The sequence below is a fragment of the Nycticebus coucang genome, chromosome 13 (assembly GCF_027406575.1).
Source record: "Nycticebus coucang isolate mNycCou1 chromosome 13, mNycCou1.pri, whole genome shotgun sequence".
Lineage (NCBI taxonomy): Eukaryota > Metazoa > Chordata > Mammalia > Primates > Lorisidae > Nycticebus > Nycticebus coucang.
The window spans coordinates 24,384,720-24,412,604 of record NC_069792.1 but is presented as its reverse complement, the minus strand read 5'-3'; the positions used below and the strand labels follow the sequence as shown (position 1 = coordinate 24,412,604).

General features: G+C 40.9%; 1 protein-coding gene across 2 annotated transcripts; it reads right to left on the bottom strand.

The window, feature by feature from the left end:
* Positions 1 to 1,143: 1,143 nt before the first annotated feature.
* LY96 (lymphocyte antigen 96) lies at positions 1,144 to 26,641 on the bottom strand. 2 transcript variants are annotated; one of them, XM_053559256.1, is made up of 5 exons: positions 26,416 to 26,641; positions 12,784 to 12,873; positions 9,835 to 9,963; positions 3,011 to 3,063; positions 1,144 to 1,260 (listed from the first exon to the last, which is right to left on the bottom strand). In XM_053559256.1, the coding sequence occupies exons 1-5, from the start codon at positions 26,525 to 26,527 to the stop codon at positions 1,162 to 1,164; spliced, it is 483 nt and encodes a 160-aa protein (XP_053415231.1). In that variant the 5' UTR covers positions 26,528 to 26,641; the 3' UTR covers positions 1,144 to 1,161. The 2 variants fall into 2 exon arrangements, with proteins under 2 accessions (XP_053415231.1, XP_053415232.1); XM_053559257.1 differs by lacking the exon at positions 12,784 to 12,873.
* Between the last annotated feature and the right edge of the window lie 1,244 nt (positions 26,642 to 27,885).

The window sequence follows — 27,885 nt, the reverse complement described above, 5'->3', positions numbered from 1 at the left end:
TGAGGTCCCTTTGGCCAAGAGAAGGTCCATTTAGTCAGCCAGAATTAAAGATTTTATTTTCGTTCACACAATTCAAGAAATGCCTCTTGTTTCCCTTTAAAAGTCTTGTGAACTAAAATATTCTTAAGCCCTCCCCTGCCCGCCCTCCCAATCCCCCCTCCAGTGGCTGACTGACAGGACCTCCTCTTGACTAAGGGAATACTCTAAAACTGAGTTGCTAGCCATGAGAAAGGAGGTCAAACATGCCTCATTGGGAACCCCTCCCTTCTCACAGATGTCCAGTGTAATTCATTAACAGGACTAAAGCTATGTAAGACAAAATCGCTGGTCCTCAATGTACCTAAGTCTGAGTACCCATCTGGAACTGGTAGCTTGTCTCTGATTAACAGACTACCTTATCTTAACTCCAGCATTTCCTTTCTGCTGACTCCTGGTCTTTTAGACAAAACCTAACTCTTTCAGCCAATTGTCAGCCAAATAATTTTTAAACTCCCCTATAACCTGTAAAACTCAATCCCTTTGAGATGTCCCACCTCTTCAGGCTGAACCAATGTATGCCTTCCATGTATGATTTATGATTTTATCTGTAATTTCTGTCTCCCTGAAATGTATAAAACCAAACCGTAAGCTCACCAGAGTGAGTCCACGTGCTCAAGGCTTCTTGGGCCTGGCTTCAGGCCAGGGCCCTCAAATTCGGGTCAGAATAAACCTCTTTAAATTATTTTACAGAGTATGGCTTATTTTCTGTTGATAGCCCTCTATTAACTCCTGCTAATTGAAATATCTATTCAGGGCAACTTAAATCTATGTTCCTGGGTTGCAGTCCTCAAGCTTAACCCAAATAAACTCTCTACTTAATTAATTTGCCTTAGCTTCTTTCTTTTAAGTTGAGACTGTCTACCCTACCTCACCTGTTTCTTCTCATGGAAAACAAAATAAAAGCTCTTGCCACATTTTCCCTTCCCTCCACCTCCCAACTAGCGCATTCGCTCTGGGTGGCCCACTCTGCCTGCTATTTCCAGAGATCTGTAAGGATAAGTTCTGTCTTTCTGACAGTCATTAATGTGTCTTCCTGTCTTATCATACCCAATTAAAACAAATCCTGAGCTGCCCTGAAATAAGAATGGTACCTTTGAAAAATAAAAATACACTCAATTTATTCTAATTTAAATGAGGGTGGTGTATGATGGTAAAATTCAAGCAAAAGAGCATTTCTTCATTACTCCCAGCAATAGCTTCAGCAACACATCCATACTGTCCCTAAAAAAAAATAAGAAATATTTAATACAAGTAATACAAAATGTTAGAAGATAACTATTTTAAAGGCTTTTGTAAGAACTTTGTCTTACTAGCAGACAGCCATTTAAGTTGAATTATCATGTTCTTAGTTTCCAATGAGATGAAATTTTGTGTGTCTTTAGATTCAGTGAGCAAACCTGGTAGAATCCATTTATTTCCCAATTATAACATGATTTTTAATGGTTTTAAAAACTAGCCCAAGAGGTTTTCGAATGTTAAATATAATTTATAGCAAAATAACTAAAGAATATGCTTATCAAAGTTTATTTCAAAATAGCCACTAAAAGTATAATGTACAAACTTTTATTGCTAGATATGTAAAGCAAATATCTAAAATTACAATGAGATTTATTCATTGAGGCAGTAGATATTTTTACAAAGGTCTGGATGCCCAAAGTTCCCAAGAAAAATCTTGAATAAAATAAGCCTATAATTTATGTGATTTTTATTCTCGTAAACATTTTTTATATTATGTTTAGCCTATTATGTGAATACTTATAAAGAATTACTAACATACATAGTGGTCATGCAGTGTTTTCATCTGGAGACCATTCAACAGATTAGTAATGAGCATTCACATTACTTTTAGCCATGTATGTTAGAGGGAAAAAATGAATGAAAAATAGCTATCTTTTTTGCAACTTTTCCATATTCTAAAGAAGGAAGAAATGCCAAAATATCTAATACCAAATAAGAGTAAAAAAAAAAAATTTTTAAACATCTTGGGTGGCGCCTGTGGCTCAGTGAGTAGGGTGCCAACCCCATATACTGAGGGTGGCAGGTTCAAACCCGGACCCAGCCAAACTGCAATCTAAAAATAGCCAGGCGTTGTGGTTGGGTGCCTGTGGTCCCAGCTACTCAGGAGGCTGAGGCAAGAGAACTGCCTAAGCCCAGGAGTTGGAGGTTGCTACGACGCTACAGCACTCTCCAAGGGCAACAAAATGAGACTTTGTCTCAAAAAAAAAAGATTTTTAAACATCTTAATCTTTTTTTTTTTTGAGACAGAGTTTCGCTTTGTTGCCCTTTTTTTTAAGATTTTTAAACATCTTAATCTTTTTTTTTTTTTGAGACAGAGTCTCACTTTGTTGCCCTCGGTAGAGTGCAGTACCGTCATAGCTCAAAGCAACCTCAAAATCCTGGGCTCAAGTGATTCTCTTGCCTCAGCCTCCAAAGTAGCTGGGACTACAGGTGCCCACCACAATGGCTAGCTAGTTTTTTTTTTTTTTTTTAGAGACAGAGTCTCGCTCTTGCTCAGGTTGGTCTCAAATTCCTGACTTCAACTAATCCACCCTCTCAGCCTCCCAGAGTGCGAGGATTACAGGTGTGAGCCACTGGACATGGCCAAACTAAACATCCTAATCTTGAATCGCTATTTTTAGAAGTTGTGAATTGTTTGTCAGCAATTCTTTTTTTTTTTTTTTTTGTAGAGACAGAGTCTCACTGTACCGCCCTCGGATAGAGTGCCGTGGCATCACACGGCTCACAGCAACCTCTAACTCTTGGGCTTACGCGATTCTCTTTTACAGGTGCCCGCCACAACGCACGGCTATTTTTTTTGTTGTTGTTGCAGTTTGGCCGGGGCTGGGTTTGAACCCGCCACCCTCAGCATATGGGGCCGGTGCCCTACTCATTGAGCCACAGGCGCCGCCCCAATTAACATGTCTATTACTGTAACAAGTTGAGAAAGTACAAAATAAATCTTGACTAATACCTTAGAAAATCGGATTCCCTTGAAGGAGAATGATATTGTTGCATTCACTGTCTCTGCAAACAAAGTACAAAACGTTATTGGTCATCATTAGGTAATTCTTTTCTTTGTAGTATAGAGTATAACTCTATGGAGTATACCTAACTACTGACAGAGGCAGTTTCAGGCAAAACTGTGCAGAACTCATAAATCTTATACCTTGGCTACTAATCTGCTGTGCTTTCCTCTCCCCTCCCCCCCACCATACCAGCCCATAACTCAAACCTTAAATACAAACTTTTAAGGCCCACTGGTCTCAATAACAAATAAATGATGAATAAGCTAGTTCATGCCAACTTTTATATACACATATGCATATTCAATTCTACTTTCAGAGCTATTGCTGTACCTTTAGCTGGGTATAATAGAGAATAATCCTCCTAAAAGCCAAAGAGATATTTTAGAGGCACCTAGCGTACTAAAGTTCCTTCCGATCACACCACTGAGAAGCCCAAGTATTCAGCCTTTGTTTAAATGATTAGTCATGGGCCTGGCCCAGCATGAGCCATGGAGCACAGAATCAGAAGTGCAGAAAAAACCACACTCAACTGTTCTACTCAGAACAAGGTAGTAAACTTGGAGAGTAAGGATAGAAAGAGATGTTTTAAATCCCAAACAAAAGAAATAATGATCAAAAATCTTCTTTTCATAATGTGATTAGTCAAATGCAAAACTATAGTGGTTATTATTCTCAAAAATAAATAAATAGATTACATACACTTCTAACAAATAAGCATTTCTTTATTTACTTATATGGGGAAAGGGGATGGGGGAGGTTGGGTGGAGGGAGGGTAATTGGTGGGACTACACCTAGCTATGGTGCATCTTACAGGGGTACATGTGACATTTACTAAATGTAGAATATAAATGTCTTAACACAATAACTAAGAAAATACCATGAAGGCTATATTAACCAGTTAGATGAAAATATTTCAAATTGTATATAAAACCAGCACATCGCACCCCACAATCGCATTAATGTACACAGCTATGATTTAATTAATAAGTAAATAAATAAATAAATGGAGTAAACATTTTTTTAAATTGTGTTAGTACACTGAGATGTTCCTCAAGCTTAATAAAGTGGTTATGTCTTCATAATCTTATGATCTTTCATTCAAGGCCATCCAATTCTAAAATTTAACAGTTCAATAAATATTTGTTGAAAGCCTACTCTGTTGCCAGAGTATAAGATTTGCACAGACTAGGGAGACAATGGCAGTATGTAACATTTGTCCCTTCTCTCAAAAAGCTAAAGTCTTTTGGGGACATAGACATGCAAAGAAACCATTCCAAATACAATATGCAACGGGAAAGATGCAGTGAGAATAAAGGTTGTATTGCATTTTTGATAAGAGTAACAGCTCTGGAGCCAGACTGCTTGGGCTTAAACCCGGATCGTCTACTTATTCAGTGTGTGATTTTGGGCAAATCACTTAACATAGCTGTGCTCTATAAAAAGGTAATGGATAATAACATCCTCATAGGATGACAGTAGGATGACCTATGAGGTAGGTGTTATTCATATATAGCTTATATATGATGTCTATATAAGTTAACACATGTTAAACACTTAGAAGAATGCCTGGGATATAACATTCATTAAACATTAACATTAAGTGTTACTTATGATAACACTTAATGTTATTCCTTCTCCTTTCTAGACCCCTTTCTATGACATCTTGTGGATATTAATGTATTAACATTCTCATCTTGTAGATATTAACATATTAACATAATGTTAATGTTATATACAGTAAACCCTCCACAGTTGTTGACCACATCCCCATATTGACCACCTCCTTCAGTTGACCTAACTGTCTTGTCTTCTTCTTTTTTTCTTTTCTTTTTTTGAGATAGTCTCATTCTGTCACCTGGGCTAGAATGCCATGGCCTCAGCCTACCTCACAGCAACCTCAAACTCTTAGGCTCAAGCACTCTTCCTGCCTCAGCCTCCCAAGTAGCTCGCACTACAGGCATAAGCCACCATACCTGCCTAATTTTTCTATTTTTAGTAGAGATAAGGTGTCACTCTTGCTCAGGCTGGTCTCGAACTCCTGGAGCTCAAGCAATCCAGCTGTACTGGCCTCTTAGAGAGCTAGGAATATAGACATGAGCCACCACGCCCAGCCCAACCTAATTCTCATAGACCAGACATGCAACACATGTACTGAATGGAAGTTCCTTATGTTGAACACCTCCATAGCTTGACAAGTTTGTTACAGTCCCTTGCGTGGTCAACTTATGGAGGTTCTACTGTATTTATAGATTGTATACTGTTAATATAATAGTATCTATCTCTTTATGGCGAGTGAGGGACAGAGTCTCACTCTGTCGCCCAGAGTAGAGTGCCATGGTGTTAGCCTAGCTCACAGAAACATCAAACTCCTGGACTCAAGTCATTCTCCTGCCTCAGCCTCCCAAGTAGCTGGAACTACAGGTGCCCACCACAATGCCCGGCTAATTTTTTCTATTTTTTAAGTAGAGACAAGGTCTCACTCTTGCTCAGGTTTCTCTCAAACTCTGATCTCAAGCATCTGCCTGCCTTGTCCTCCCAGCATGTTAGGATTATAGGTATGAGCCACTTCACCTGGCCAATATTTGTCTCTTTAAGCTGCCAGTTTATTTGAGACCATTTATCATAAATTGAATCTTATTTCATTTTTTGGTTTATCTTATTGCATTACCTCACTGTGATCTTGTTTCTTCTACTAGTCTATAACCTGAGGACAGAAGCTTTGCTTTGGTCATTTCTGAATCTCTGGCTGCTATTACATAGTCTGTGAGTAGCTGGGTTCAGGACCAGCTATATAATTTTCAAGGCCCAGCACTTGAAAATTATATAGCTGGGACTCCTTATTCAAAAAACAGAAGGAAATACCTGTTAAAGTTACCTAAAATATATAGCATTTTCCTTTCTTCCACATTTCTCTTTCTAAACTTGACATTTTTAATTGCTATTTAATATCATTTTAAAATTTTGAATTAACATGAATTTTACCATTCTTTTTTTATGATACAATGCCAGTTTTAAACACAAATATCAGAGCATTTAACATCCAGGCAGAATCACTCAAATGACACAATTTGTATTTTGATGCTCATAGAAAGACAAAAAGACTGTCTTTCCCAGAATAGAGTGACTTTTTGAGGAAAAATCTACCATTCAAGTTCAAGTTCAGATGACCATAACTTAAATTATGATTTGCTCAACATAGGTCCAACAGATGTTTGTGGAAGGAAGTCGGGGGAGGAAGCAAAGCAGCAGACAGGCTGAGTAGAGTCTGACACATCTTAGATAGCAAGAAAGCGAAACTTTGAAAATTCAGATAAATGTTAACATAATCCCACAGAGATTATGTGAAATAACTGAGAAACAGTCATGCAAGACATATGGACAATTTCTGGAAAAACGGTAATCTGCTAAGAGGATTTTTTTTTTTTTCAAAGAGAAAGGATGAGTCATGCACAGCGGACGAGTCGTGCCTTATTTGTGCACTAGTAACTTGTTCTCCAAATGACCCACACCACACATTGAACCCATCGGCATCTGTAAAAACCACAGGACTGTAAATTAGGAACAGAAGAAGGATTCCTACCCTGAGCGCTGTACTGAGCTTTATCACGCGTTCTCTAATCCTGAAAACCATAAAAGATGAGTTGCATTGTCCCCATTTTGCAGATACGGAAAATGAGGCCAAGAGAAGTTAAATAATGGCCCCAAATTCAAGTTGCTTGGCAATGGAATAGCTGGAATACAGACTCAGGTCTTCATCACTCTGAGCCAAGACTCATAGTGCCAACTCCAGAATTTGCATATGGTTTAGGGGTGCAGACCACTTAAAACACAGGAAGCAATGGCTGGCAAGGAGATGCATCTTGGAGCTTTATTTCCATAGCAAGCACACTAATTTACTTCAAAACTAATTTTTTTAAAAAAATGTATAGTTAAATTAACGTCCTCTTCAGAGTAATGAGCCTTTCTGTTATGAATTTTTATATTTCTTTCCCTCTATTAATTCTTTACACTCATTTTCCAATGTTTGTCCCATCTATATCTAATTTATGTAATGTCACTAGATTACCTGAAAAAACTGAAATTACCTGTAAACTACCTGAATTTTTTTTTTTTTTTTTTTTTTGAGATACAGTCTCAAGCTGTTGCCCTAGGCAGAGTACTGTGGCATCACAGCTCACAGCAATCTCACACTCTTGGGCTTAAGCGATTCTCTTGCCTCAGCCTTCTAAGTAGCTGGGACTATAGGTGCCCGCCACAAGGCCAGGCTATTTTTTGGTTTGTAGTTATTGTCATTGTTGTTTAGCAGAACTGGACTGGATTCAAACCCGCCAGCTCCAGTGTATGTGGCTGGTGCCCTAGCCGCTGAGCTACTGGTGCCGAGCCTACCTGAATTTTTTTTTTATTAGAACAGGGCACAAGTTAATGGTAAATAATTATGTGGGAAACATTTAATTGTAATAGTAGCCTTTAAAGTTAATAAAACAATTAGACATAAGTTTTTTAACCTGTTTTTTAAAGCTTTTTTTTGCAGTTTTTGGCCAGGGCTGGGTTTGAACCTGACACCGCCAGCATATGGAGCCGGTGCTCTATTCCTTTGAGCCACAGGTGCCGCCCTGTTTTTTAAAACTTTTTAAAAATGATAATTCCCAATGTTAACAAGAGGGAGATTAAATTATACATAACACATATACATTGCTGGCAGCATGATGTATAAATTAGGAATGTAAATGTCTTGGCAAAGTAACTAGGAAAATGCCAGGAGGGCTATGTCAACTAATGAGATGAAAATGTGTCAAATAGTCTATGAAACAAGTGTATGGTGCCCCATGATCATATTGATGTACACAGCTATGATTTAATAAAATAAAATAAAATAAAATAAAAATAAATAAATTAGTATGATACTTAAGAAAAGCAATCTGGCATTATGCAAACAAAAATCACAAATATATTCAAACCATTTAAATTCCAGAAATCTCCCTGTAAGTTATCTATAACTCTTTCTTCTAAATGTGAGAATATTCATATCTAAAGTAAAAGAAAATTATATAAGGAAATATATTTATTATAGTATTATCTATAGTAGTAAAAATTATCAGAAGAAAACTAAATGTCTGCTAGGAGAATGGTTAAGTAAGTAAGGACAAGCCCACTAAGGGAAATGTGTCACCATATGATACTCATTTCCTGATATTTTTTGAACTACATGAAGGAACTATTCAAAGAGTTAAGTAAATCAATTTTTAAAAATAAACAATTGTAGTACATTATACACACAACTACATAAAAATATGTATACATTTAAAAAGACAGAAAATCCTTTTAGAAATATGATTCTATGACTTTATATTGTTTATATTTTTAATTCTGGGTAACATGACTCAGATATTTATAATCTTTTAAACTATTTAAGATATTAGCGTAAAAATTATTATGGAAAAATTCAAGGGCTTACAGTAAGTGAATTTTGTTTTGAGGTCCTAAACTTTGAATTTTTTGATTCTGACACTTTTTGACACTTACAGGGAGGAAATAAAGGGGAGAGACATTAACAAAACCATGTGGGCTTGGCACCTGTGCTCAGTGGCTAAGGCACCAGCCACATACACGGGGGATGGTGGGTCCAAACCCGGCCAGAGCCTGCTAAACAACAATGACAACAACAACAACAACAAATAGCCGGGTGTTGCGGCGGGCGCCTGTAGTCCCAGCTACTTGGGAGGCTGAGGCTAGAGAATCGCTGGAACTCAAGAGTTTGAGGTTGCTAAGGATGACAAAGTGAGACTCTGTCTCAAAAAAAAAAAAAAAAAGAAAGAAAGAAACCAATGTGGCTGCAGAGAAAACTCTGGTTTTCCATGAGTTACTATGAGAAATAATAAATGTAATGTTTAGAAAAGAAGCCCTGGCTCAGTGCCTGTGGCTCAAGTGGCTAAGGTGCCAGCCACATACACCTGAGCTGGCGGGTTCAAATCCAGCCCGGGTCCACCAAACAACAATGACGGCTATAACCACAAAAAAAAAAAAAAATGGCCAGGCATTGTGACAGGCTCCTGTGGTTCCAGCTACTTGGGAGAGGGAGGCAGGAGAATCGTTTGAGCCCAGGAGTTGGAGTGTAAGCTGTGATGCTACAGCACTCTACCCAGGGCAACAGCTTGAGGCTCTGTCTCAAAAAAAAAAAAAAAAAAAGAAAGAAAAGAAAAGAAGATCCATAACCAAAGGTAAATAAATGTAAACTATTCATCCAAAGAAGGTAAAAATTTCAATATCCCATCAAACACAGTCGAATAAGTGTTATATCACTAACAATTCAAGAACATGATTGTAAAATGTTATTTAAACTGCTAAAAATAAAAACTTTGAATGGAAAACAGAAATGTTATAAGAGAAAGAACTTCACATTTTTAATGTATTTCATTTTCATAACATTTTCATAAAGAGCTATTTCAGGCCAGATGCAGTGGATCACACTTATAATCATAGCACTTTGGGGGGGCCAACATAGGAGGATTGCTTGAGGCCAGGAGTTCATGACCAACTGGGCAATATAATGAGACCCCACCTCTACCAAAAAAAAAAATTAGATATGCATGGTGGCATACACCTGCAGTTCCAGCTATACCAGAGGCTGAAACAAAATAATTTCTTGAACTCCAGAGTTTGATATTGCAGTGAGCTGGGATCACACCACTGCACTCTAGCCTAGGCAAGAAAGCAAAAAAAGAAAAGAATTTATTTACTCTTCTAAAAGTAACATGAATTGAATGCTTACCCCCCTTCAGAGCTCTGCAAAAAGAATAACTGTCATCAGATCCTCGGCAAATAACTTCTTTGCGCTTTGGTAGCTTCATGGAGTTGACAGATATATAGAGATTGAAATATAATTTTTGGAGATCTCTCCCTTAAAAATAAAAAAGCCTTTTAGTCCATCAAATAAAAGATTCTTTTACATATAACTAACTGTACATTTAAAATGTGCCCTGTGATTTTCCTACATTATTTCATTTACTTATCACAACTATCTACAAGGTAGTTATTATTATCGTTATTCTACAGATAAGAAAACTGAAGTTTTGGGAGGGTAACTAGAGGTAGAGTGTAATCAAATAAAATATTCCACAGTAAAATATGTATACTATGCCGAAAAATAGGTGAACTTTCATAACTTAATTGAGAAAACTATCAAATTCAGGCATGTAATTTCCAGTTATAATCACAGATGTGCTAGAAAATTCAAAGGAAGGGAAAGAGAAAGGAAGTGAGACAGTCAATTATTTTAGGAGATTTGATGGAAGATTTCTTAGAAACAAAACTGAATCTTTTGATGAAAAATTAAATGCATGGGTATTTTTTTATTTTCTGATGATCTCTTCCTATTACCAATTAACCTGGAAATTTTCAGTAAAGGCTGTATTTTGCTCTGAGGATCATCCTACCTAATTCTCCTTCCTTCCTACTCTGTTTTTAAGATATCAGACCTGAACCCCAATCTGAATTTGCTCTTTGCCTACTCTGGTTTCTTCTCCCCCTTATTGTTGATAATCATGTCCCCCAATAAATCTCTAGCAAGTCTAATTTCTTCCTGATGTGTCTGCTTTTCAGAGAACCCTAAGTGATTCCACATTGCCTTATTATTTGGGCCTGAAAGGACACAACCTACTTCTTGTGTATAAGAGCAAGAGATTCACTTGAAAGTGAGATCATTCATTGTTATCATCTCTTATGCCAAATACCTGGGGGTAAAGCCTATCAACTAGACCAGAAAATAAGGCTGGGCACAGTGGCTCATGCCTGTGATCCTAGCACTCTGGGAGACTGAGGTGGGTGGATTGTCTTGCTCTTGCTCAGACAAGCTCAGAGCAAGAGTGAGACACCATCTCAAAAAATAGCCAGGCCATTGTAGCAGAGACAGCTGCTATAGTCCCAGCTACTTGGGATGCTGAGGCAAGAGGATCACTGGAGTCCAAGAGTTTGAGGTTCTTGTGAGCTATGATGAGTCCAAGAGTATGAGGTTCTTATGAGGGGTAACAAAATGAGACTCCATCTCAAAAAAAAAAAAGAAAAAAAAATAGACCAGAAAATAGAACCCAGGAAAAGGAAAAAATGTAGTGGCTTAACCAAGCAAAAGTTTAAAACTGTTTCTTTTTCCCTTTGGCCAAGAAGATAGAGCAAACAGAGTTAATTATTTTCTGCTCTGTGTTACCACTAAGCCTTACTGCTATCAGATCACTTATCACACCTTATTACCTTCAGATCTGTCTCATCCATTGCACTGACACATTCCTGAAGATCAAGAGAATATCTTATCAGTGAATTCATAATGCCTAGCACAATCCTTAAAATATACTACACATTTACTAAGCATTTTTTAGTGAATAAGTGAATGCAGAGACAGTGTCAAAATACAGATTGAACAATTAGATTAAGAAAAATTAAAACATTATTGTCTATCATTCCTGGGTTCTTGGCTTTTTTGTTTGTCAGGTTTTTGATTTTTTGTTGTTTTGTTTTTCTTTTTTTTTTTTTGGCCGGGGCTGGGTTTGAACCCACCACCTCTGGCATATGGGACTGGTGCTCTACTCCTTGAGCCACAGGCGCCACCCATTTTTTGTTGTTTTGTTTTTCTTGTAAGCTTGAGAACTAAAATCAAGGAGGAAATGTTTAAATTTGTTTATGTGAAAATACATTGTAAAGTATAAAAGTGTAAAACAAGCTCCAAATCTAAACTGGGATGAAGAAGAGGGAGGAGGAGAGAAACACTCAATGTTTCTGGGCTGTCAGAGCTTACAGGCAATAAGCAATGTTGGCTGAGTAGTAGCAGACTATGAAAGTTTTATGTCTTCACAGATACCCAGATCCAGGCCCATGCAATCACCACCACCCAAATTAGTTTTTAGTAAGCTGACAACAAGCTAAGTCATAGAGAAGTCACACAAATCAAAACAAAACACATTGTCTTCTTTCATGCCATTTTCACCATATTTTCTTGAGAAAGATCATCTTTCAGAAAAAAAAGTCATGGCTTGCTCACACACAGATCTCTGACTAGTGGAAACCCACTATTACTTATCAGCTGAATAGCTAATGTCGGACAACTGATATACCTTTTAGATTGTTAGAAGTCTCAAGTTATTCCCATTGCTATCCACATGTCCTTGTGTCATTTTCTCCTCAGAGTGTCAGCTGGCCTAGTGACTTGTTTCTAACAAATAGAAAATGGCAAAGTGAATGGTATCACGTCTGTGAGTTTGCTACATAAGATTGAGACATCAAAAAAAAAAGATTGCCACGTCTATCCTGCTGGCTGACTGTCCCCCCGGCCAGCTTTGAAGAAGCAAACAGCCATGTTGCAAATGCCCATGTGGCAAGGAACTGAGTGGTGGCCAACAGCCAGCAAGAAAATTACGACTATCAATAACCACATGAGCTTAGAGGTTGATTCTGCCATAGTTGAGCTTCAGAAGACACCCCACTCCTGGTCAACCTTGACGGTAGCCTTGTGGGAAACCCTGCAGCAGACACAGTCTAAGCTATCCCCACACTACTATCCCACCAAGACTATGAGATAATAAATGTGGGCTGTGTGAAGCCACTAAGACTGTGGTAATTTATTACATAGCAATAGTAACTAATACAAATATATGTGGAACACAATTATTTATCATTGACATTTCTTAAACCCATTAATTGATCTATAAAATAACAAATAAATTGGACTTACTTGGAATATAAAAAATATGCAAATATCCTTTGGTTCCTGTCAATGTTATACACGGTTCAATATTAATTGAAATAGGGTATTCCATGTGATCTAAATGAAATAAAAATAATGTTAATAAATTATTATAGTCTAAGAACCTTGTAGCTCAAGCAGCTAAGGCACCAGCCACATACACCAGAGCTAGCAGGGTTCGAATCCAGCCCAGGCCTACCAAACAAGGACAACCAAAAAATAGCCGGGCATTGTGGCAGGCTCCTGTAATCCCAGCTATTTGGGAGGCTGAGACAAGAGAATCGCTTAAGCCCAGGAGTTGGAGGTTGCTGTGAGCTGTGACGCTACAGCACTCTACCCAGGGCAACAGCTTGAGGCTCTATCTCAAAAAATAAATCAATAAATAAAATAAATTCTTATAAATCATTTCCAACAAAGTATTCTGGATATCAGCCTCTGTAAGATGTCTTTTGTATTAAAACTATAAAATAGAAAAATTGACAGTGGGTGAAAATGTATCCCATTGGAATAAATTAACATCATAGCTGACTAGGAAGCCCTGGACTCCCCTTTTCCCTACAAACACAAGCATTCCCAGTTAAATTCTCTTTGTGAGGAATCAAATTAATTGAAAGATTCCTATCCCCCAGGAGAACATGAAACCAGACTCACCAAAGCACGTAGAAAGATTCGGAACACCCTCTAATCTAGAGACCCTTACCCTAGTGAGGTACTATACAATCAGGGAGAGACTCCCCTAGCTCCCAGCTTCACCCTGAGAGTGAAAAAGTTGGTTCACATGCCCAATATACCAACTTTTTCATGGGGACTACCCAGAGGACTGATTTATGTCTTGCCAGTCTTGGAACTCTGATAAGCCTGGCACAGTTTACCACCTCAGAGGGAAGGAAGGCGGTGGCTTGGGCTGGTAGGCACCATTTGCCCTTCCCAGTGCTCAGCACAGAGTAAGCAGATGAAAAATCCTAGCTCTTAGCTTTCCCCTGTAGAGGGAAAGAGTTAACCTGTGCAGATAGCACACTAAATACTCTGGGGACAGCATTGTACCTAGAGTCCATAATACTATATATATACACTTTTTTTTTTTTTTTTAAGACACAGAGTTTCACTGTATTGCCCTTGGTAGAGTGCTATAGCATCACAGCTCACAGCAATCTCCAACTCCTTGGCTTAGGTGATTCTCTTGCCTCAGCCTCCTGAGTAGCTGGGACTACAGGCACCTGCTATAATGCCCAGCTATTTTTTTGTTGCAATTTGGCATGGGCCAGGTTCAAACCCACTACCCTCAGTATCTGGGGCCAGCGCCCTACCCACTGAGCCACAGGCACCACCCCATAATAATATATTGTACATTTAAAAATCTGCTAAGGAGGGAGGCGCCTGTGGCTCAGTGAGTAGGGCGCCGGCCCCATATGCCAAGGGTGGCGGGTTCAAACCCAGCCCCGGCCAAACTGCAACAAAAAAATAGCTGGGCGTTGTGGCGGGCGCCTGTATTCCCAGCTGCTCGGGAGGCTGAGGCAAGAGAATCGCGTAAGCCCAAGAGTTAGAGGTTGCTGTGAGCCGTGTGACGCCACGGCACTCTACCCGAGGGCAGTACAGTGAGACTCTGTCTCTACAAAAAAAAAAAAAAATCTGCTAAGGAGATCTCATGCTACATTTGCTCACCACAACAAAATAAAATAAAAATACTGTACGCACTTCTAAAATCTCCCCAGAAAATAAACAAATTAGTGATTTAATGTTCTATAAGGGTTACAGTGGAGGTTAAAGGTATTAACTACCTTTACAAGGTTGGGGGTAAAAATCTCCCCAAAAGACATTTTCATAAAATTATTTGCTTCATTTTGGGGTTTTTTAATTTGTTCTTTTTCTATATTGCTCTTCTTTTTTCCCACCTTTCTCACCTTTGTGTATGTTCTATTTGTTCAAAATATAAAATACACATTAAGTAATTAAAGGTCTTACAAATGTTAAGTGAGTGCATAAATGAATGAACAAGTTAATAAACAGATCTTCTCAAAGAGAGAGTTTTGATAATGGAATAAGGGAAGAGCTCACAAAAGGACTCAAGAGGAGAGAGAGACCATAATAGTTTTGTTTTGATTAATGCCTACATGAAACACTTAAACTTGATGTTAACATCTGTCATGCAATGAATTGAGCTTATCTGCAATAAAAGACTCACAGAATAGGCTGTACTTACAGTCATTTTAACTAATCACAGATATCCACAAACATATGGCCCAAAAATGTTCATCCCTACATAGCCTATGACTAAAGAAAAAATGTCCAGGAAGTAATTAAATAAATAAATCTAATACTGGAGAAAGGCTTCGTGATTTAAAAAATTTTTTAAATTATCATACATCTTATTAAAGTAACATTATGTCACTAAAAATGCATTTTCAGGCTGGCATGCTGGCTCACAACTGCAATCCTAGCGTTTGCAGGATGGGAGGATTGAGGTGGGAGGATTGCTTGAGACCAGGAGTTCAAGAACAGCCTGAGCAACACAGCAAGACTTCATCTCTATAAAAAAATAACATAAGTAGCTGGGTATGGTAGCACGTGCCTATAGTCTCAGCTACTAAAGAGGTTAAGGTAGGAGGATCAATTGAGCCTTGGTTTTCAAGGTTGCAGTGAACTATAATGATGTCACTGCACTCTAGCCTGGGCAATAGAGCAAAACCATGTTTCAAAAATAAACCAAAAGGGCAGGAGTGGTGGCTCACGCCTATAATCCTGCACTCTGGGAGGCTGAGGAGGGAGGATCCCTTGAGGCCAGGAGTTTGAGACCAGCCTGAGCAAGAGGGAGACTCCATCTCTACTAAACATAGAAAAATTAGCCAGTCGTTGTGGATGCCCATAGTCCCAGCTACTCGGGATGTTGAGGCAGGAGAATCACTTGAGCCCAGGAGTTTGAGGTTGCTGTGAGCTAGGTTGATACCACGGCACTCTACCCAGGGAAACAGAGTATGATTCTGTCTCAAAAAAAACGTTTTTTTGGCCAAGCGTGGTGGCACATGCCTGTAGTCCCAGCTACTTGGGAAGTTAAGGTAAGAAGATTGCTTGAGCCCAGAAATTTGAGTCTAGCCTGGGACAAATAAGAAGACCTATCTCTAAAAAATAAAAGTAAAACAAAACAAATAAGAACTAAAAAAATTAAGGTTAAAATAAATGTTAGAGTATTTAATGACACAAATATTAATGGCATATTTAGTCTTTAAAAAGCTGATTACCCAACAGTATATATAGTATAATTCCATTTTTATATTTTTTAATATATATCTTTAGGTATCTAAAGGTATATATACCTTTTTAGGTATCTAAAAATATATATATATATCTCAAAATGTTGAAAGTGGTCAACTCTTTGTGACAGGCTTATGTTGCCTTATTTTCGTCTTTTCTTAATCTATATTTTCAAAAATTTGCACAATTAATACATACATTATTACCTTTCCTAGAACAAATAAAGGTTATTATTATATCAAAATGTCTGCAGTCCCATAGGCATTACCAAGTATCATCTGTTATAATGTGCATTTTTATTTCCAGCCATATACCTGTAGAAAAGCCTCATGGCTAATAGACCAAGCCTCTGAAAAAGAAGCTGAGAAAAATTTAAAAGCAGTAGATTACTAGGGCCATGTTTTATGTCACAGTAAGGGCAATTCTGTTTCAGTTAAGGTTTCCATATGTCTGAAGTTGGTCCGATTATGATGAAAATAGCAATAATTTGATCCCATTAGACAAATGTTGAGAGAGTACTTTGGATGCCCAGTGTGGAGCCAGAGACCAAGTGTGGGGTAGAGGATGAGGACTAAAAACATAAGACTTAGTCTTTGAATTAGTAAGCCTATTATCTTTCTGAGAACTAGACAAGGCCAACAAAATAATTAGACATAAAAATCAGAAGAGAAGGGCCAGGTGAGGTGGCTCATGCCTGTAAATCCTAGCATTCTGGGAGGCCGAGGCGGGAGGATCCCTTGAGCTCGGGAGTTCAAGACCATTCTGAGCAAGAAGAGCAAGACCTCATTTCTACTAAAAATAAAAAAACTAGGGCGGCGCCTGTGGCTCAGTGAGTAGGGCGCCGTCCCCATATGCCGAGGGTGGCGGGTTCAAACCCAGCCCTGGCCAAACTGCAACCAAAAAATAGCCGGGCGCCTGTGGTCCCAGCTGCTCGGGAGGCTGAGGCAAGAGAATCGCGTAAGCCCAAGAGTTAGAGGTTGCTGTGAGCTGTGTGACGCCACGGCACTCTACCCGAGGGCGGTACAGTGAGACTCTGTCTCTACAAAAAAAATAAAAACTAGCTGGGGGGCGGCGCCTGTGGCTCAGTCGGTAAGGCGCCGGCCCCATATACCGAGGGTGACGGGTTCAAACCCAGCCCCGGCCAAACTGCAACCAAAAAATAGCCGGGCGTTGTGGCGGGCGCCTGTAGTCCCAGCTACTCGGGAGGCTGAGGCAAGAGAATCGCTTAAGCCCAGGAGTTGGAGGTTGCTGTGAGCTGTGTGAGGCCACAGCACTCTACCGAGGGCCATAAAGTGAGACTCTGTCTCTACAAAAAAAAAAAAAAAAAAAAACTAGCTGGGAGTTGTGGCCGGTGCCTATAGTCCCACCTACCTGAGAGGCTGAGGCAAGAGGATTACTCAAGGCCAAGAGTTTGAAGTTGCTGTGAGCTGTGATGACTCCATGGTACTCTACCCAGGGCAATAGAGTGAGACTGTGTCTCCAAAAAAAAAAAAAAAATCAAAAGAGGAAATAATGGTGTGCAACACGTAATTTTAGTAAGGAACTAATGGAAAATAGCTTCAGTACTTTAAAGACATGATGTATACGGTAGAGTTCTACACTTGGTATATTAAATAAGGAAGGCGGTGATCGGTTCAACAAATGCATAGAACAAGAGCCTCCAATTTCCCCTGCAACCCCAAAGGTCAGGAGTGGTCATCCTTCAGGGCACAACTTCCCACAGAGCTCAGCCTCAGAGTCCTTCTTAACCCTACATTCCAAGCAACAGCAGGTGGCACTGAAAGTGAAATCACTGCCATCCTGAATGTTTGCAGAGAGTGCTACAGGCCAAAGAGGACGAGATCAGCAGTGGCCAGAGTGGACCTGTAGTAGCACTTTATTTTATCTCTTGTCGTGGAATTCCCATGACACATGTATGTAGTTCCTTCTGACCAGGAATGCCTTTGTCTTTATCAGCCTAGAAACTCCTTTTCCTCCCTCTTTCCTTCCTTCCTTATTTATTTATTTATTTAGAGACAGAGACTCACTCGGTCACCCTGGGTTGAGCACCATGGCGTCAGAGCTCACAGCAACCTTAAACTCTTGGGGTGAAGTGATCCTCTTATCTCAGCCTCCTGATTAGCTGAGACTACAATTGCCTGCCACAAAACCCAGCTAGTTGTTCTATTTTTAGTAGAAATGGGGGTCTTGCTCTTGCTCAGGCTTGAGCTCAGACAACCTATCCACCTTTGCCTCCTGGAGTGCTAGGATTACAGGCATGTGCCACCGCATCTGGCCTTTTTCCTCCTTTAAAATGGGGTCAAGGGCGGTGCCTGTGGCTCAGTGGGTAAGGTCCCGGCCCCATATACCGAAGGTGGCGGGTTCGAACCCAGCCCTGGCCAAACTGCAACAAAAAAATAGCCGGGCGTTATGGCAGGCACCTGTAGTCCCAGCTACTCGGGAGGCTGAGGCAAGAGAATCACCTAAGCCCAGGAGTTGGAGGCTGCTGTGAGCTGTGATGCCTCGGTACTCTACTGAGGGCGATAAAGTGAGACTGTCTCTAAAAAAAAAAAAAAATGCGGTCAAACATTATCACTCTGTTAAGCCATCCCTGACTCCTCCACACCCGCACAGTCACAAGCATACGCATCATTCACAGTACTTGGTCATCCTTCAGTGGCCTTTTATAGATCTTCACTACATTTATTCCTTTGCATGTCTGCGTATCATATTCTTCACAAGACAAACGCGCGATCACAAGCTTTGAAGGCCGGAAGCATGTCCCATTTGTTTTTCATGCCTCTAGTGTAACACTTGCACATAGCACAGTGCTGGGCACACAGAGGATAACAAATGTGTGTCCGCGCGCTTCCACTCAGCACCTCTGTACGCCAATCACTGTTCTAAGTACCAGGGAAACCACAATGAACGAGACTTGATGCAAACTGTACAACCGTACAAAAGTAATACACGTAAGCAAAGTGTTTGTGCCCCTGTAACGTTCTGAAATTTAAAAAAAAAGAGGTGAGGATTGAGAAAAAAGTAAAAACAATGAATAAGACAGTCATAGGCCCTGCTCTGTGAACGCGCATCCTACTAACTGCCAGGATGATGAGGTGAAGCGTGAGCGTGGTGAAGATGGAGGGTAGGAAGGAGCCCGCCCTGTGAGCACTGGGGGGGAGCATTTTAATGCAAAGGACTACTAGTTAGTGTAGACTCAGAGATGAGAGAGACTTTAAATATGGTCAAGTATGGCTGGGCATGTTGACTCATGCCTCTAATCCCAGCACTTTAGAAGGCCAAGGTGGGAGAATTGCTTGTGGCCAGGAGTTTGAGAATAGCCTGGGCAACATGGCAAGATCACATTTATACAAAAGAAATATCTAGTTAGCCAGATGTGGTGGCATGCCTGTAGTCCTATCTACTTAAGAAGCGGAGGCAGGAGGATTGCTTCAGCTGAGCAGGTGTTGGGTGTTGCACTAAACTATGAGCACCCCACTCCCACTGTACTTCAGCATGGGTGACGGAGCAAGTTCCTGTCTCTAAAAAATAATAAAAAAAGAAAAAAACAGAAAAACGTTCAAGTAGCAAACATTCAAAAAGCCATTCTCTGAGGTACCTGGAATAAGCAAATTCATAGAGACAGAAAGTAGAATAGAGGTTACCAGGGACCTGGGGAAGAAAAACATGGCAAGTTACTGTTTAGCAATAGAGTTTCTATTTGGGATGACAAAAAGTTCTGAAAATAGATGTGGTAATGGTTACATAACATTGTGAATGTACTTAATCCACAGAATCGTATACTTCAAAATGGTTAAAGAGGTAAACTTTATGTTATTTTTGTAATACAAGCAACAGTTTTTTTTAAAGGCCTGTATGTAGCCAGGCACCTGTAGTCCCAGCTACTCAGGAGGCTGAGGCAGGAGGATCATTTGAGTCCAGCAGTTTGAAGTTGATGTGAGCTAGGCTGACACCACGGCACTTTAGCCTGTATCAAAATAAATAAATAAATAAATTTATAAATAAATAAAAAGCCAGTATAAATGGAAAATAATGAATCTATGAAGAATCACAGGAATCAGACAGATAGGCAGGGGCCATCTCAAGGAGTTTTGGAGGCCTATAAAGTTGAGATTTCACTCTAATTGCAGTGAACAGCCATGGAGGGCTTTAAGCAGAGGGAGTCACATAATCTAATTTATTTACATTTTGAAAAGATCTCTCTGGCCTCTATGCTGAGAACAAGATTGGATGGGAGCAAGAACTGAAGGGGAAGAAGGACAATTTAAGAGGTTTTTGCAGAGGCTGAGAAGAGCTAAATGTGGCCTAAGTGTTAGTTGAATATACAATATAATCTGGAGCTCATGAAAACAGGAATTACTGATACATTAAATGTGGTGGGTAAGAGAAAGAGAATTAAAAATATACCTGGTGTGGGGCCTAAGGTATTTGGATGATGACATGGGGAAGACTTTGAAAGAATGAGGTTTAGAAAGGTATAAGGCTACAGTTAGTTCTAGCTCCAATGGCCATGAGACTTCCCAGCAGCCACATTGAGTTTGTAGAATAAATGAATCCCAATAACTTATATAGTTATCCCTCCTACTACACATAAGACAAAAGCCAGAAGTTCCTTGAGAGCACAGGATATACCCTATATAACTTTTGCATTCTTGGTATTCTTTTTTGTTGTTGTTGGAGACAGAGTCTCCCTTTGTCACCCTCAGTAGAGTGCCATTGGCATCACAGCTCACAGCAACCTCAAACTCCTGGGCTTAAGCAATTCTCTTGCCTCAGTCTCCCCAGTAGCTGGGACTATAGGTTCCCACAATAACACCAGCTATTTTTTAGAGACAAGGTCTGGCTCCGGATCAGGCTGGTCTCAAACCTGTGAGCTCAGGCAATCCACCCACCTCGGCTGGTCCCAGAGCATTCTTCGTATTCTTTAGGATAATGACAAACCTAATGCCTGTTCAGTAAAGACTTGCAATACTGAATTTCATTCAACTGACTTGACCAGGCTCTATAGGACAGACAGGACTTCTGATGAATTTCATAAAGTTTGCAAAAAAAAAGAAAGAAAAATGAGAATATTTCAGGTTAGAGAATAGTGGAAGTACAAGATAGACTAAAAAAGAGGTTGACATGCTGGGAGTAGGACACACCAGATGCCAAGACACACATTCCAGCAGGAGGATCATGCTACAGCCCCACATCCAATCGGTCAGTAAAACCTCTTGGCTCCATCTTCAGAAAATGTCCATAATCTTATTCCTGATTACCTCCACTGCTACCTCTCTGGTCTAAATCCTATTATCTCTCACACCCAGATCATTGCAATAGCCTCCCAACAGGTCTCCTGGCCCAACTCTTGACCCCATAGGGATTATTATCAACACAGAATCTAGACAAGCTTTGTTCACAGTAAAATACAGGTCATTCCCCTGACCTGCAAGGTCTTTCCACACCCCTCCTTCTATGACCTTACCCGATGCTACTGTCCCCTCACTCTCTCCATCAAGGCACCACTAGCCTTTTTTTTTTTTTTTTTTTGTCTCACTATGTCACCCTTGGTAGAGTGCCATGCCCAGCTCATAGCAACCTCAAACTCTTGGGCTTAAGAGATTCTCTTGTCTTGGCCTCCCAAGTAGTTGGGACTACAGGCATCTTCCACAACGGCTAGCTATTTTTTGTTTAGCAGGCCCAGGTCGGGTTTGAACTTGCCTGCCTCGGTGTGTGTAGCCAGCGCCCTAACCACTGAGATATGGATGCCGAGTGTAGGCTCCTTTCTAATCCTCAACACACCACACATGTCCCCACTCCAGGGTCTCTGCTTGCTCTTTCCTCAGCCCCTCCCCATCTCCATGGCTCACTCCTCAGCTATTCTAGGTCCTCACTAAATAACAGCTCCTCAGGGAAGCCTTCCTTGACCATCCCCCCCATCTCTGCACTCTCTATCCCCCTACTCAGCTTTATTTTCTCTCACAGCAATTAGCACCATCTGAGGTGCTGAATGTTTTACTGACTGTCTGTGTTGCTCACTGCTGCCTCCTCAGTTTCTAGAATAGACACATGTTAGATTCTCAGCAAATGTTGGTTAAATTAAACAATCCACAAATTCCTTGGGTTTCTGGATTATCTGCAGCAGAAGGAAATTTGAACTGAGACTGAGCACTGGGGGTCACAGGAGGGCTTGTGCCAAGGGCCCTGTGGACTGACTCAGACACCTGCATTTTCTGCCTTTTCCAAAATTGCACTTTCCCCACATTCACATGTAGAAGGCCTAACTCCCAGTACCTTAGGATATGACTATTCAGAGACAGAGCCTTTAATGAGGTGCTTAATTTAAAATGAGCCCATTAGGGTGGGCCTTAATGCAATCCTACTGGTGTCCTTTTAAGAAAAGGGAATTTGAGGCTGGGTGCAGGGGGGCACATGCCTGTGATCCCGGCACTCTAGAGGCCAAGGCAAGTGGATTGCCTGAGCTCAGGAGTTCAAGAGCAGCCTGAGTAAGAGTTAGACCCTGTCTCTGCTAAAAATAGAAAAAACTAGCCAGGCATCATGGTGGGCACTTGTAGTCCCAGGTATTTGGGAGGCTGACACAAGACGATTGTTCAAGCCCAAGAGTTTGAGGTGGCTGTGAGCTATGATGTCACAGCACTCTACCCAGGGCACAGAGTGAGATTCCATTTCAAATAAATAAATAATAGGGAATTTGGACCCACAAAGACACCAAGGATGTGCACACACACAGAAAAGGCTGTGTGAGGACACTGAGAGAAATTAGGAATCTACAAGTGTCTTAGTCCACTTTGTGCAACAAAGTCCCTGGGTAATTTATAAAGAGTGGAAACTAATTTCTCATAGTTCTGGAGGCTGGGAAGTCCAAGATCAAGGTGCCGGCGTCTGACAAGGGCCTTCTCACTGTCTCATCATACACCAGATATGCAAAAGAACGAGAGAGGTTAAGAATGAAATACATATCCTTTTATAAAAACCCACTCCCTCGATGACAACATTGATTCATTCAAGAGAGCAGAGCCCTTATGGCCTAAAACTTCTTGAAGTTTTCACCTTTTAACATCACACAATGGTGCCTGTAGCTCAGTGGATAGGGTGCCAGGCATATGCACCAAGGCTGGAAGGTTCGAACTTGGCCCAAGCCAGCTAAACAACAATGACAACGGTGTATATCGTTGTATATATATATATATATACACACACATGTATATCACACAATGGCAATTAAATTTCAACATGAGCATGGGAGGGAGCAAAATTCAAACCATACACGTAGCAGCAAGCCAAGGAGTAAAGCCCCAGAACAAACCATTTATGCAAACACCTTGCACTTGGACTCCTCTTTCTAGGACAGTGAGAAAACACATTTCTATTGTTAAAGCCACCCAGTCTGCGCTATTTTGTTATGGCACCCAAAGCTAACTAGGATACTGTATATGCTCAGCAGCATGGCCAAATGGAAATGTACCTCTTCTTTTCCATGACAATTGCCCTTACAGTGAATCAGGAGTTGTTGTCATTAACACGTTCACATTGGTATTTAGAGGAATCAGTATTTCCCAGGAAATGTATTTTTTATTTTTTGGAGATGGAGTCTCCCTCTGTTGCCAGGCTAGAGTACTGTGGCATCAGCTTAGTTTCCAGCAACCTCAAACTCCTGGCCTCACCTGATCCTCCTACCTCAGCCTCCCAAGTAAATAAGTCTACAGGCATATGCCACCAGGCTCGCTAATTTTTCTATGTTTAGTAGAGACGGGGGTCTCACTTTGCTCAGGCTGGTCTCAAACTCCGAAGCTCAAGGGATCTTCCCAGCTAGGCCTCCAACAGTGCTAGGATTACCCACAGTCCCTGTGATAGTAGGGCAGCAGGAAAGGACCATAAGATTTCTCAGCATTGGAGAGAAAAGGGTGAGATTCTCTTTCAGAAAATTCAACAAAGGCAGCACCTGTGGCTCAGTGAGTAGGGCACCAGCCCCATATACCGAGGGTGGTGGGTTCAAACCCAGCCCTGGCTAAACTGCAACAAAAAAATAGCTGGACGTTGTGGCGGTTGCCTGCAGTCCCAGCTACTCAGGAGATTGAGGCAAAAGAATCACCTAAGCAGGTTGCTGTGAGCTGTGATGCCACAGCACTCTGAGGGTGATAAAGTGAGACTCTGTCTCTACAAAAAAGAAAGAAAAGAAAAAGAAAATTCAACAAAGACAGATCAAGTTATTACTACTGAAAGTTTAAGAGCTAAGCAATAATACTGAATGTCCTGTCCACGAAGACCATGTGAAGAGTGACATAATCAGCTTGTGGCACCAAAGGGCCACAGGGGGAGAGGGAAGTGGGGGCTGGCAGACAGGGAGCCATGCTAGAGGGGCGACTAAATTGATCTTATATAATAATAGGCAGAGATTTTAGTGATACATTGAGAGGGAATTCAGCACATTCATAAGGAGGAGAAAAGACACAGAATGTGACCAGACACACTCCTAAGTCTTGTTCCTCCACCTGCCATCAGCCCGATTTCCTAAAAGTAACCTTATGTTAGCAATTGCCAGAGCGCGTTTCCCAGGACAGTAGTAGACATGTGCTCCAGGGAGGAAAATGAAATTGAAAATTTTTTGGTGAACTTTGAAATTTATTCCAGAACTTTCCATAACTTAAAGCACATTTGTAAATTTCCTCCAGATGATTAGGTCATAAATCTTTTTCTTCCCAAAAGAATCTGAAAGAACTACTATTTTGGGAAGCATCACTTTAAACCTTTCTGATACTGCTATTGGGGAGAAAATGTTACCAACCCACTGCCAGCAACAGAGTGGAGGGTACCAAACCAAAACAGCTGTCAGGCCACAATGCTGTGCCTTCAGACATGAGGACATTTGTTGATGAGAAGTTGGGAGAGAGGAACAGGGAGGCAGCCAGTTACTAGCATTAAGGTATGGGTGATCAGGTGGCACCTGTGGCTCAAAGGAGTAGGGTGCCAGCCTCATATGCCAGAGGTGGCAGGTTCAAACCCAGCCCTGACCAAAAATTTGCAAAAAAAAAAAAAAAAAGGTATGGGTGATCTTTTTAAAAAAGTAATAAATATTGTTGTTTCTATGTGACCCTGTGGTAAACACTTTACAACTACTTAAAAAGTAGACTTCAGGCAACACCTGTGGCTCAATGGGTAGGGTGCCGGCCCCATATTCCAAGGGTGGCAGGTTCTAACCTGGCCCCAGCCAAACTGCAACAAAAAAACAGCCAGGCGTTGTGGCAGGTGCCTGTAGTCCCAGCTACTCAGGAGGCTGAGGCAAGAGAGTCGCCTAAGCCCCAGAGTTGAAGGTTGCAATGAGCTGTGACGCCACAGCACTCTACCGAGGGTGATAAAGTAAGACTATGTTTCTAAAAAAAGTAGATTTTCGCGGCTTGGCACCTGTAGCTCAAGCAGCTAAGGCACCAGCCACATACACTGGAGTTGGCGGGTTCAAATCCAAGCCCGGGCCTGCCAAACAACAATGACAACTAAAACCAAAATATAGCCGGGCGTTGTGGTGGGCGCCTATAGTCCCAGCTACTTGGGAGCCTGAGGCAAGAGAATTGCTTAAGCCCAGGAGTTAGAGGTTGCTGTGAACTGTGATGCCACAGCTCTCTATCCAGGGCAACAGCTTGAGGCTCTGTCTCAAAAAAAAAAAAAAAGTAGACATTTAGGAGGATCATTTGAGCCCAGAAGTTTGAGCCTATAGTGAACTATGATAACGACACTATGTTCTAGCCTGGGTGACAAAGTGAAACTCTGTCTCTAAAGTAATAAAGAGGAAAAGGAGAGAAGAGAGGGAGGGAAGGGACTCCAAAAACACTTTCTTTTTATAACTACAAAAGCTGGAGCACAGAGAGGCTAAGTACTTTGCTGAAAACAAACCATAACTAGTGACTGACAGACCAAGATTACATCCAGTTAAGGAAATAATTCCAAGAGCCCTCAGAGATCACAACCTGAAGCAGAAATCAACCCCATGAAGCAGTTAGGACTGTCCTCCCTTCTCAAAAAAAGTAGTAATTATCAGGGCTGAGGCAAAACCTGGGAAGCAGACTGTTGTACTGAAACTGAAAAGAAACCAAAACTGTAATCAAGGTAGAGATCATTGACACAGGGAACAGAAGCACTTGGAGGTCAAGCACAACACAGTGACAGTCTCATGAGCTCTGTGAGGGGTGGAGAAGATCCACACAGAGCAGTTACCAACTATTGCTTTTCCTTCTGGCAGCAGCAGCTGCAGCAGCTCGAGGCACTGACATTTCCTGTGTCCCAGCAACAACAGCCAGCAATGTCACGTTCTTCTGGAAACTTTTCATCAAGATAGCTAATGCTATAATTATTTGTTGTTGAGGTTTTACTTACCACAGTAGGTATATGAAATGCTTGCATCGGAGGAGTTGCAGACCCAATTTTGCTTCCCAGGTTCAGTAAATGTGGAAGAAAACAGAGTTGAAAAAAGCATAAACGGAAACATGATTAACTCAGTATCTCCAAAACTTTAAAAATGCAAGGAAGATCATTAACTAATCATCAGACTCTTCCTTTTCAGTAAGTAGAACAAGATTTAACTTAGTCATCAGTCACATGATTTCTGAGTTCCTATCCACTGTTTCCCCCGTGTGTGTGTGTCTTAATATTTGAGCACTTCCTGAAAGGGAAAAGAGAAAATAATTTAGAATGTACTTTTCAAAGACTGAATGCAAATGAGCAACCAGCTTTAAAACAAAACAAGGAGCCAGGCACCATGGCTCACACCTGTAATCCCAGCCCTCTGTGAGGCCGAGGCAGGAGGATCCCTTGAGCTCAGGAGTTTGAGATCAGCCTGAGTAAGAGCAAGACCCCCATCTCTACTAAAAATAGAAAAACTAGCCGGGTGTATTAGTTGGTGCCTGTAGTCTCAGCTACTTGGGAGGCTGAGGCAAGAAGATCGCTTGAGCCCAGGAGTTTAAGGGTGCTGTGAGCTGTGATACCACTGACACTCTATGGAGGCCAACAGAGGGAGACTGTCTCAAAAAGAAAAAAAAAAAAAAGCTCTTCGGGCTCAACAGTAAGACAACTAGCCTGCTTGTCCTCTTCCATCTGCACTGCGATTCTCTCCTACAAGCTCTTTGTATAAAGACAAAAATTTCTCATGGCTCATAGAGCTGTACCCACAGATCTGAACCGAACTGGCTCATGGAAACTATTTCTGCCCAGTAACAAGTTTAGCCACAGGACAGAACATGGACAGATGGGATCCCAAACGAGGTGACTGCACTGGAGTTCTGCACTGTGGACAGAGGCCCTGTCTTGAGAATCCATTCACCTACAACAAACCAGAGCTGGAGAAGATCTTGAGTCCTCATAATGAAACATCGTTATTTTACTGTGGCATATAGTCCTCATAATGAAACATCGTTATTTTACTGTGGCATATATTTCATTCCAAAACTCTTTCCATTTTAGAAAAACAGCTGTTTCTTTAGATGCTTTGCTAGAAGTCCTTCATAGGATATAATTAAGGGTTAAGAGGCAAAGATGTCATGGAGTTGTGGCCTAAATATCTATATACTTAAAAGGAAAATAATCAGCTTGGCGTGGGGGCTCAGGCACTCTGGGAGGCCCAGGCAGGTGGATAGCTTGAGTTCACAAGTTCAACAACAGCCTAAGGAAAAGTGAGACCCATCTCTACTAAAAACAGAAAACTGGCTCAGTGCCTGTGGCTCAAGAGGCTAAGGTGCGAGCCACATACACCTGAGCTGGAGGGTTCGAATCCAGCCTGGGCCCGCCAAACAACAACAGCTGCAACCAAAAAATAGCTGGGCATTGTGGGGTGCTCCTGTAGTCCCAGCT